General features: G+C 38.3%; 1 protein-coding gene across 4 annotated transcripts in view; it reads left to right on the forward strand.

Moving 5' to 3' along the window:
* Positions 1 to 12,670, forward strand: part of ZDHHC20 (zinc finger DHHC-type palmitoyltransferase 20) — a 65,817-nt gene that overhangs the window by 29,127 nt on the left and 24,020 nt on the right. For all 4 annotated transcript variants that reach the window (XM_046664829.1, XM_046664830.1, XM_046664831.1 and 1 more), the window contains 4 exons: positions 1,537 to 1,657; positions 8,800 to 8,869; positions 10,030 to 10,062; positions 10,710 to 10,830. In XM_046664829.1, coding sequence (XP_046520785.1) covers positions 1,537 to 1,657; positions 8,800 to 8,869; positions 10,030 to 10,062; positions 10,710 to 10,830 — 345 coding nt within the window. The remainder of the gene's footprint in view (positions 1 to 1,536; positions 1,658 to 8,799; positions 8,870 to 10,029; positions 10,063 to 10,709; positions 10,831 to 12,670) is intronic.

Genomic DNA, 12,670 nt, shown 5'->3' on the forward strand with positions numbered 1-12,670 from the left:
GTAGGAAAGTATTTCTATACCTGCAAGTATTCGAGAGGGGTTGGATCTCAGAAATGTCGGCAGATTCCTGCTTGCCTGGAGGGTTAGATAAGTGGCCCCTGAAGACTCGACTTAAGGTTGTGTGAAGCTTTTCTGACTTCTTTCTGACCCTTCATTTGTCCTTGTTACTTGTCTCTTACAAGTAATTTGGGGATTTCTTGTGCCATCAAGATTTGATTGTGGGAGCCAGGCAAGGTAATGTAAATAGATTCTTCTACTTCCTAAACCATGGTGTTTTGGTCGAGTTAGAGTAACAGTCCGTAAAAGGCACGCACAGCTGTTTTCCATTAGCGCTGTTGGAGGAGATGCACTAGAGTGCAGCTCCAAAGACTTGATTTCACTGTCGGCCCTGCCAGTCATTATGCAGTCAGAAAAATTCCCTAATTCTCTTGGGATCACAGTTTCATCAACCGCAGCTCTTTCCACTATGCCAGACATTGCTTTGTTTATAAAGAATAGGCTACATCAGTAACCTAAATACTGTTATTGATGATGAGGAATCAAGAGTGTGGGAAGTTTTGGTATTTGAGTTTAGCAGATAGACCAAAATACTTAAATACGAAAAGGTAAAATTCCAGTCGTGATTCCTTAGGCCTTTTCAAGCAAAGCCCTATATGTAAATAAAAATTAAGGAACAGCATTGTTACAATATAAAACATGATCAAGAGCAAATCTCAAGCCATTTTTGGTTTTAAAAAGATTCTGTGAAATAAAGACTGACAGAAATGTAAAGCTCCTGGTTATATGAAACACAGGCATGAAGCTGAGGGTCCTTGAGATGCTGGGATGACGTGAAAACAAGAGCAACTTCACAAATCCTTTGTAGGGAAAATGTGATTTAAAGAAATGAACTAGAGGCTGGCCACCCCATGGGAATAAAAACTTAAGAAATGGAAACTAGGAACAATTCTGTAACGGAGTCTCTCCGTGAGAATAGGAGGCTCTGCCTGCCTTGACGGTCCTTAGTAATTCTGGAGGAAGTACTCCTATGCGTTAGCTTTGTAAAAGCTAAGGCAAAGGCGTAAAAGACTGACTTGTTGACCTCATTGAGACATTTGGCCAGAAAATTTTAGGGCCCCATGCCTGTAATGTAGCCTGTCACACAAAGCAAGTGAATCTTTAGACATCCTTCCAAAAATTAAAAATCTCTTGACACTTTCAAACACCAAAATTTTTACTAATAGAAAATATACATTAAACCCTTTTTGGAGAAGGAATTTAATTTTCTCTGTAAAAAACAAAGACGCGAAAATATTTAGTTCATGTTCTTTGCCATGAGTGGTATGGAGGGCACATATTTTCTAATCTGTCAAAGGTGTGTAGTTTTGTGAAAATGTACTTGATTTAGCTTCTTAAAGAAATTTAAAGACAAGTTTTGTCTTCATAGAAGAAATATTTTTGTGTTTTTCTGTTCTGGACAAAACTTTTATTTTTCTGAGTGTGATAGTTAATAATTATGGGACTTAAAAGAATTAATAGTTATTTCTCCTTTTATAGTTCTACTTGTCCAGTTCTGACAAGGAACGTTATGAAAAGGAATTCAACCAAGAAAGACAACAAGAAATTTTGAGAAGAACGGCAAGGGACTTACCTATCTACACCGTGTCAGCTGCAAGGAGTAAGAAAAGCAAATCTTAAGCTTCTCTTTCCAAAGAATTTTTGAAATATGGTCATTTCTGCCAAGATGCATTTGCATGATTTGACTATTAAGTGGATATTCACAATATCCACTTAATAGTCATTTACAGGACTATTTGACTATCCACAAATAGTCAAATAGCATCTACAGGAACAAGATTTTCCTGTGCTCTGTGTCTTCTGTGGTATTTCAGATACAGATATGTACATATATTGACATGGATTTTTTAAGGGACTCACTTTAATATGAGTCTCTTTTCTCTGCATATTCTTTTGTTTTCCAACTCAGTCTTCATGGCTAAAAATTTCAATTGTTCTTTGTAAAATCATCATTTGGAAATTCTGGTTTGAATTTGAATAGTGTTTGTCATTACTGAGTAATTTTTAAAAAATCAAGAGTGTGCTAACTTGCAATGGGGAGAAGTAAAGACACACAGGGGAAGAAACTTGTTCAAGGTTGTAAGGCTGATCTTGAGAGAACCAGAGTTTGAGCTCTGCTTTGTCTGGTCTTTGCACTGTCCCACTGCCCCGCTGAGACACGCACCTGCGGTGGCAGCTTCCTCTTCTCGAGAGGAGAGCCTTGTGATAGGGATGACTCTGTGAGTGGCCAGGCTGCTCATTTAAATACAGGAAGTTGTTTTAAATGATGTGTTATATACCTCATTAATTAATTCAAATACAGATAATAGCAGTAGCTGACAATTACTCTGTTCTAAGTGCTTGACCCATATGAGCTCATTTAAACTTCACAGCAGCCGTACAAGGTAGATGCTGCCGTCTCCATAGTAGCCATGAGGAAGCTGAGACAAACAGAGGGTAGGAGGTTGCTCAGGGTCACACAGACAGGATGTGAAACAACAGGAATTTAAATCAGGTGCTCTGGCTCCAGAACCCACTGTGCTGTTCAGCTCCAAGGGGACATAAAGGGAGCTTCACCCTTGTATAGTTATGTACAGGTTGTGACTTACGAAAATGTAAAACTTATACAAGATTTTAGGAGAGGATATTTGACTGACAAATTTTTCATGCATTTAATACTACCCTTTTTGCATAACTATTATATTACTGTATAGAATGAAAACATGGATTTCAGATCAAACGCCAGCTTTTCCATTACTAGTGAGAGTCACTTAAACTTTCTAAGCCCTAGTTTCCTCATTTTAAAATGAGGATAATATTATCCATGTCTCTGGGTTAGTGGAAGTATTAAATGAGATATGTAAATGAGATACGCACTTAGTATAGATCTTGGTATATAGTAAATGAAAGCTAATTTAAAATAACCCTTTTTTTGTATTTAATTATGAAATGTCTGGTTTAAATAATTGTTGGTGTTCTGTAGATTAGACATTTTTAACCCAAAGTCCAAGATTTCAGAGAATTTATGAGCTCTGAGATTATATCCAAAATTTTGGGTAGTTTTTGACGTAGTCTGTTCATAGCAGGACCATCTGATTTTCAGAGCAGTACACGTGCCCCAAAGACTTAAGGGCCACTGATGTAAAATCTTTACCCTTAAAGCTTCACTACTTTTCATTAATTATAATGGCTTTCCTCTAATCTGAATAGCACCCTTCCTCTATTGACTGTTGCCCCAGGGTTATGCTAAGGACTTGACTGGCGATTATTTACGCTCAGAACAACTCTGAGACAGGGTGCTGCACTTGTCCCCATTTTAGAGGTGAAGAAATGAGGTACAGTGAGGTCCCCAGAGTCCCCAAGTGGCGGGCTCTGGGATTCATACTTTATCTTCTGACTACAAGCAGAGTCCCTGCTCTTGAACGTCATTTTGTACTGCATTTCTACTGCTTAGAATTCCAAACTTGGGGTTTTTTTCTTTTTTTTTTTCCTTATTGTAGAAGGAATACCTATTCATCCTTTAAAAAACAAAATTACAGAAATGTGTCATAGAAAGTAGACCTTTCATAGACCAGAGGTCAGTGAAAGTCATGCAGCTGCCTTCACAGGGGGCAGGGGGCTGGGCAACAGGGACGGCAGACTTCTCACTGAATCCTTTTTGTGCTTCTTTGAACCATGTGGACGTACTGTTATCTATTCAGGACACAAAATGAGTCTTTCTAAACCTTCCCTCCATAATCTGGATCCGTCCAAGGTCCCTCTCTAGCTTCATCCCACAATGTTTCCTTGTGTCAACTCTGTGCTAAAACATTCTGTCCAGCCCCACCTTTTTTTTCCTTTATGTCTTTTTCTCTGCCTAGAATTGTTACTTTCTCCTCTCTAAATCCAGTTTAAAGTTTTAATTCACTGTCCACCCCTTTTCAACCCATTTCTATTCACTTTAATAAGAAGTGATTTTTAAAGTTTTCTCTGAACTTCTCAAATTCTTACCTTGTGGATCACAAATCACTGCCTTCTAGTTACTTGTTTTCATGTCACCTCCTTGACTTTCAGCCTCTGGCAGTCAGGAATTTCTCCCATGGTCCCCAACGCAGGGTCTCACTAAATCATCGCTCAGTAGGTATTTGTTGAATGAATCTATCCCTGCGTGTTCTCCAGAATAGCTGTTTATACACTTTTTATCCCCCTAGTTTTCTCTCCTTTACTAATTTTTTCCATCATAGAGTCTGACTTTATATTTTATCAGAGATAGTATTATCATAATGATAATAACTGTTTTGAGAATCCGATGTGTTCCAGAAGATTTCTTTTTAGTCTGCACAATAGTCCTTTACGCTTGGTATTATTTGCATTTACAGGAGAAGAAATTGAGGCTCTTAGGAAGTAAGTTACTGATCAAAGGTCACCAGCTAGTAAGCCGGAGAACTGGTACCAAACCTGATGGCGGAGGCCCTGCTGCTTCCGGGAGCTTGTGCTGCCAGCCTTGGACTCTTCCTCCGTGCCTCTCTTTCCTCTTGGTGTCTGCATTCTCGTCCTTTCTTCTATTTGTATAGAGATCCTGACTTTTTCTTCTCTTCTTGCCCAGTTTGCTCCTAAAAACCTTGCTTCTCCACTTAAATTCACTCCAGTTTCTTCCCTCTGCTTTCAGGTATACTTCAAGCTGTATCTCCTCTTAAAAACAATAACAGAAATTTGGTTCTGATGCTGTTCTTCCTACCGTTCTACTTTCTCTTCCCTTTGACTGCAGATCCTCTTATAAGTCGTCTGTCCCCGGGGCCTCTTCCTTCCTGGCTAGTTCCAGGCAGCTGGCTTCCATTCTCCCTAACCAAGCTCAGCAGCTTTTTGTCACTCTGACTTAGAAAGCTTTCTTCTTTGCGATTTTCTAGTCTACTTCTGTGTTTGCATCCTTGAGTGGTAATTCTTCCTCCTGCATTTTTTGTGTCCTGTTTCTCATCCTCACAAGGGTGGCTTGCCCCATTCTTTCCATCCTGTTCCTTCAGCTGTTGTTTTAAACCATGGAATCCTGACACTACGATGTTGTGATCAGTAGTTTATTGTGTCTCAGATCATTTGTTTTCAGGAATGAGTTACCTTTTCCTGAGATGAATTAGAACTGATTCAAGGATATTGTCATGCTAGTACTCACTCGCATTTCAAACCCTTTCTCGCGTGTCAGGCGAAGGGGTGGAGTTGCAGCCGCACACAGGGATTACGTGTCTACCACACAGCCTGCAGTCGAGCTGCACTCAATCAGCTGGTGCATTGTTCCTGGTGTTTCAGAGGGAAGAAGTTGCAAACCTCTCTCCCAGAGCACCCAGGAGCCTTTATCCTTAATCGTCACTCATCTTGGCACGTGCCTTTCAATTCAGCATCTCCAGCTCTCCCTAGAGCTCCACTCTTGTATTTCCAGCTTCCAAAGGATGGCTGTACTTGAGTGACCTACTATCCAGACCTTTCAAACTCAAATAAAACTAGATGCATCAATTCAAAACCTAATACCGTGGGAGCAAGAGGCAAGTCTGTCTTGTTCACCTGTATCTTCTCAGCGTCCAGCAGTATTTGTCAATGGTAGAAACTCTAAATATTTGTTCAATGAAAGAATAAATGAAAGAAAAACACCCTACCCCACTCCCCGGGGGCCCCGTGAAGCTTATTTCTGTCATTGTCAGCAGCGTCCTTTTAGCCACCCTATACTAGAAACGGAAGTTTTCCTTGACTGCCACTTTTACTTCAGTTCTTCTATCTACTCAGTCATTAAGACGCTTGAAACGTCTTCTTGAAAGGTCTGTTTGGTTTAATCTCATCTCAGGGCAATGTCAGAATTTTGAGTGGAGAAAGTTTAGAGCAAAAGGAGAAGAAGATACTTGGCTTCTGATCCTCATCTTACCACTCGTTTATTCTCTAACCTTGGGCAAATTACTTTCTCGCTAGGTTTTGGAGTGTTTTTAATCTGTAAGATAGAGATCGGGCTAGGAGCTCTCTCAGGTCCTTTGTAGCTCTCCTTTTCCTACATTATGGTTTTACCTCCCTCGTGTCCAACCCAGGCAAGGTATCATAGAATGCCCTCAATAAAGTGTAGTGTATTCATTTAATAAGTGGATATTTGTATAAACTCCTTTCCTCTTAAAGAAATTTTTGCATAAATTATAAAAGTAGTAATATGCCCATGATTAAAACATTTTTTTAAGAACACCAAATGAGAAGTGAGCCTACCCTCACCCCTACACTGCTCCCCAGAGGTTACTCCCCTTCTTATATGTCCTTGCAGGAATTTTTTATACGTAACAGAGTATTGCAAAACTTATATACAATTAAGCAACATATTTAAACAATTAGAGTGGATAGATATTAGTACAAATTTGGTTACCTGGATATAGCGCCTTCTAGCCAGTGTATCACAGTGCTTCAGAATAACACTTTGTGTCTCTTATTTATGTTAATTCACATCTAGAAGGTGGATGCATTTTATTGGGATATGTAAAGAGAAAAAACTATTTTTTTTCCATTTAGACATGTGAAACATGCTACATATTCAAACTATGCTACAATTTGCTTTTTTTCATTTAATGTATTTGCAGTTTTCCAATTTAGGGCACATGTGTATTTTGTATGGAAAATTCTTAAGGTCTGCACAGTATTCCACTATATGAATATATCATAAAATGCTTAAACATTTTCATAATTCAAGTTATTCCTAGTGTTTCATTATTTAAAACAATTTTGTAGTAAACATATCTATAGCATAAATTTTCTAGAAATAAAAATCCTGGGTCAGAGAGCATACACATCTTAAATTTGTTATAAATACTGTCAAATTTCCTTCCAAAAAGACTATTTGAAGACAGTCTTCAAAACGACTTCCAAAAAGACACATGGCACAGTCCATCTACTTTGAGGGTATACTTAATTTAAATTCTTATTTGAACCTATTTTCTGTGCTGTTACCATGTTTGTTAGGACTTAGGATCACAAGAAACAGACAACTTCTTAAGCTTTTTAACTCCCCCTTCCCCTAAAAAAACTACCAAAAAACTGGGATGGTATAAGGGATTCGTGGGTATTTCCTGTAGCTTCAGGGCAGCTCTAGGAGAAAGAACCAGAGCCCAGAATTGGAAAGCCACAAGGGCTCTCTATCTGCTTCATTTTCGACACTGTCTGTCTGCGAATGATTTCTCATTTCTTATCCAATCCGCATGGCAAGATACAGCCGTCGCCTGGCACCCAGTTCCAGCGACATGCACACATAACTCACTGTCTCTCAGTCCCGATGTTTAACTCACAGGAGAGAGAATGTGAACTAGAAGGGAAGGCTGGACGCACACAGTGCAGACGTAAGAGCGATCTGAGACGCTGAGCGGCCAGAGGAAGAGAGAGTGGCTCTTAGAGCAGGCAGATAGCCCCAGAAGAAGTCCACTCCTCTTAGAGTAGGTCGCGTATTTACCAGTTAAATGCTCTAAATCTATACAGTTTCAGCTGTTGGTGACAGACCCACAGTGATTTGTCTTGTTGCCAAGACGCTGTGTGTTTGCTTTCGAGGCCGTCATAAAGGAGAAAGATTAGCATCTCATTGTAATTTTATTGTTCTGTATTCCTCCAAAGTGATGGTTTTAAGGAATTTATTGATTCGTGAAGTCTTGGGACATTTCCCTCATGAATCTCAAAGATATATTTTGTCACTTATTTAAATTTCAAAAACCAAAACCTAAAGTTCTCAACTTTGAGATTCTGAGGGAGCTCTTAGTCAGTGGACTTTTCCTCTGGACTTTCTTATCAGAGTACTTGAGCTGAGTTGCAAGAATAAGCCTTAGCTGATCTGACTCCCTGTGACTCTCTGACCTCTTCTCCTCCCTCCTTCTCACTCTGCTCCAGGCGACCCTTCACTGTTTCTTCAACAGACTGAGCACGCTCCCGCCTCAGGGTCTGTTCCCTGTGCTCAGCATCCTCCTTTTCCTGGATAGCTGCGTGGCTCGCTCATTCGCTGCTTTCACGTCCGGATTTCTCAGATGTCTCTGAAGTTATAGAACCCCTTTCCTGTTCCTGCTGTTTTCTCCTTGTCAGCACCTGTCACTAATATACTCTCTATTTTGTTAACTCATCTTGCTACTCCTGTCTTCTCCAATAGAACGTCAGCTCCACAAAGCCAGGGATTGATGCCTGGAGGGTATCTGGCACCTGGCAGGTGCCCAGGATGTCTTGAGTGAATGGACATATAAACTGAGCAACAATAGCATGTATTAGAATCGAATGGGGAGAAGTTCAGAGGTTTTTTTCAAAAACGTGTTGTCAATTTTGCTGTTCGTCTGGGATAGGGGTGGGAGATAAAAGGTCGTGTTTTTTGTATTTCTTAAATAAAGCTATTTTAGAATTTCAAAAACAAAATGCCGTAGGATGTCGTAAAGTTTATATACATTCATTTTGGTATTTTGCTGTAGACACGGCGGTATAGTAGGAAAAAGCACTTGCTTTAGGACTTAGTAAATCTGAGTTCTCTGCTAAACTAGGTGTTTGACCTTTGTAAGTCACTTATTTCCTTTGGGTCTACTTTTCATCTGAACATTGCTAGGCAAACTACATTTCTGAGGTCCCCTTCATTCTCTTGGCATTTTGATTTCAGAAGCTCCCCAATGCATTTTGGTATTATTTTAAAATTATTAGTGGTCAGTTTCCCAGAGTTGTTTACAAAGGAAATGAAAGCAAATTTTATAATCGAATTAACTAAACTTGTACATCCTTCAACAACTTCCTTTTAATTCTTAAATATAGCCATCAGATATTGTGAAAGATGTCAGTTGATTAAACCTGACCGTGCGCATCACTGCTCAGCATGTGACATGTAAGTGTTACTCGTTGGCTTTCATTTAACCCCAATGCTGGGAACTGGTGATGGGAGATGGAAGCGGAAGGGATATTTTATATGCTTTATACTTGGCGAAAACCCTTCTTCTTCTCCCATTTTTGCTACGTATGTAGGGCTAACATAAATATTTCTATAAGCTAGAATATACTTTGAAGTTATCTTTGATAGCAGTTCCTGTACCAGTTGATGGAACTTTCTCTACATATACTTCCTATGCTTATGCTTAATATAATATTGATGAGCAATTAAGTGATAAACCCCTTGAGAAAGATAACTTTATTTCCTGGATTAAAAAGACCATAATGACAATTTTCTTGTTTTTATTATTAATGCTGATATTAAAACCTAACAAACCACAAAAACAGTTTTCAATTCCCAGCTGTAACATTGTTCCCAGAAAAACGTGAAAAATATTTCCTGTGCACTTGTGAGAAGGTAATGTGTTAAAGGAAAGATCCCTGATTTGGGAGTCCTGCTTAGTCCTTGAACTTGAGCTGGACAAGCTGTTTAACGTGCTGGGTGTTAGTTTACTCATTTGTTATATTATTTGAGATGATCTGTGGTCTAACTTTATACAAATAGAGATTACACATACTGATGGGGAGGCAAATCGGAGTTTTCTTCTGATTATAAAGAGGAGAGTCGTGCTTATCCGTCGGATAAAATTTTACAACATATGTGGAAAAAATAACCATCTACAGACTCATCAGTGTTAATATTTTAACATACTTGCTTCTAAAGTTTTATTCTTATGACTTAGATGTGTTTAAAATAACACAGGGATTTCTGTATTCCCTTTTACCTCCGTAGCTAATTTGTAAACTGGACCCATCTAATGTACCAGGTGCTGTATGCAGTGTATGTGTATTTTAAAACGTCATTTGATGTGGTCCGAGGCTGCTGGCTGTGCTCAGCTGAATTCCCAGTGTAAAACATCGGTACCTGTTACCTATGAAAATATTTGTGGAAATACCAGAAATTTTCTCTAACCTAATGTTTACTGGGTTGGTTTTTCTAAGGTGTATTTATACAGGGAAAAATTTAAGCTAAAATAAAATTATCAGAAATTACGGGGAGAAAAAAGAAATTAGGGGAATTTTTCTACATGGATTTTCTTATACTTATTTGTTTCTTAGATGTGTTCTTAAGATGGATCATCACTGTCCTTGGTATGTATAAAAAATAGAGGAAATCACACATGGGGGTGGAGAGATGGGAAGGAGAAAATTTAGAGTAATTTACCTCAGCATTCCTAAATTTTGGTCAATTTAATTACTTATAGATATCAGGATTGATCCAGTTTTATATATATGCATGTATACCTATACATATGCATATATATTTTATATATGTTTATATTAAATGTTTCCTTTAAAAATATATTCTATTGTTAACCCAAATAATAATGTATTAAAAATTAATACTAAGCTTCCAGATTCCTTATAGAATTTATTAAAAAACACACATTCACAATTAAGACACTGCTCCCTACTTCCCAATGACCCATTTCCCAGTAATGATTAAGTTTTTTGATCTGTCTTATTTATTATTATTATTGTTACTATGGTAAAAAAAGAAAAACGTAAAATTTACCATCTTAACTATTTCTGAGTATACAGTGCCATAGTGTTAAGTATGTTCACGTTGTTGTGCAACCATCTCCAGAACTTTTTTATCTTGAAAAACTGAAACTTAGTACCCGTTAAACAACTACTACCCATTTCTCCCTCCCCCTAGCAACCACCATTCTAGTTTTTGTTTATGTGAGTTTATGATTTGTCTTACTTTTATGCTGTGACTTTCTTTATTCTTCTAGGGTGAATAACTGTGTGGGATTTTCTAATTATAAATTCTTCCTGCTGTTTTTATTGTATTCCCTATTATATTGCCTTTTCGTGGCTACAACAGTTTTACAGTGCTTTATAAAATTTTGGACGGTAAGTCTATTTTTCTATCTTAAAAGATGTATTTAAGACTTTTAAAGATGCTATAGTCATAAAGAATTATTTCATTCTTTATTACAAGTAGATATACTTATTTTAATTTTACTAGTTAGAATTTACGGTAGATCAGAGGACAGATGAGTTTGCAATTTACCTTCATATATATTTGTTTATTTGTGAATAAATGAATGTTAAGTGGGAAATAGTGAGCTCCTTTTAGTGATCCAGACTGTTTTCAGCCACACTCTAACAATAGACACATCAGTTTTGGGGAAGTAATTACTTGCTTTTGAGCTGATGAGCCTCAGGCAGTTTACAGTAGTAAAGCCTCAGCCCCAGCGAGCCACTGCTCTGTCTCCTGTCTCTGTAGATATTAATCCTTTTTCTGTCATGAGTTACAAATGTTTTTTTCCATGTATTTGATTTATATCTTATAACACTTAGGGGTTTTTTTGTTTTTAATCCAAGTGTTATATTTTTAAAGCAGTACTTTTATTTTACAATTTCTGATTTTCTGAGTTTTTTGTTTAAAACCAGTACTTTTTGTTTATGATTTCTGGCTTTAGCCTATTCACTATGAATTTATAAAAATACTCACCAAGGGACCGGCCCAGTGGTGCAGCGGTTAAGTTCTCACGTTCCACTTTGGCGGCCCAGGGTTCGCTGGTTTGGATCCCGGTGCAGACATGGCACCGCTTGGCATGCCATGCTGTGGTAGGCGTCCCACCTATAAAATAGAGGAAGATGGGCATGGATGTTAGCTCAGGGCCAGTCTTCCTCAGCAAAAAGTGGAGAATTGGCAGCAGATGTTAGTTCAGGGCTAATCTTCCTCAAAAAAAAAAAATATATATATATTCACCCAGGTTTTCTTCTGGCATTTTTATTTTTTGTTTTCACATTTAAATATTTGATTTTGAAGGGGAGATTATTATGATTAAAAAGTACTTTTTTATTTGCTCTTCCTCAAAACCCTGTGAAAGTGTTTTAAAATGTAAGTTTTACTATTATTCAGGTCTAGTGAAGCCAACAGATCAGGAGTTGATTACTATTGAAAAGATAGTTTGTTACTCACAGTTCCCAAGGGAAGGAGCATGTCACACAGGCAGGGCCACACAGGGAAGCACCAGGGTCATTCAGGAAGCAGAAGGAGCGAGGGCCTGAGCCTTTATTGTGGTTTCCAGGAGAAGGGCAAGGCCAGGCAGGGTAAGCAGATGTAGGATTAGCTAGTTTGAGTAATTTCAGTGGTCTCTGGGCACACAGGCTGTCCCTCGTTGTCTGTACCCACCTCTGGAGTGAGTCGGGCAGGGACATCTTACCTTCTGGAGTGTAAGAGGCAGATGGAAGAGGTGGTTTGGAGTATGGGCTCTGTATTGGTTAGTTTATATATGAGAGGCACTTTCCTTGCTGTTTCTTAAGAATCGGATATCCCTGGGAGAAGCGATCTCCCCAGTCAGCAAGGGCCCAGACGCCAGAGCATCAGGAATACAGAAAATAAGAAAATATAGTTAATACAGAAAGCTGTTATTATTCCAATTTTCCGAATTGGAAACTTAGGTTGGAGAAGTTAGGTAGCTTACCCAAGGTCACATAGTTAGTGTAGGAAGTTAGAATTTTAAGTTAGTTAGTATTTTGACTTGCTACTCATAGTTGGGAAGAACATAATTAAAGCCTCAAGTCATCAAGCACAATTGTTTTTCCAGGAAATATCTGATACATTTTAGAAGGATTTTCATTAAAACATCATTCGATTTTTAAAGTTTTGGTATTTAAAACCAGCAGATGCTAGCACTTACAGTGCCTCCATGCATTGTAGAAGAGAGCACCCCAGTTCTGT

Source organism: Equus quagga, chromosome 6 (assembly GCF_021613505.1).
Source record: "Equus quagga isolate Etosha38 chromosome 6, UCLA_HA_Equagga_1.0, whole genome shotgun sequence".
Taxonomy (NCBI): domain Eukaryota; kingdom Metazoa; phylum Chordata; class Mammalia; order Perissodactyla; family Equidae; genus Equus; species Equus quagga.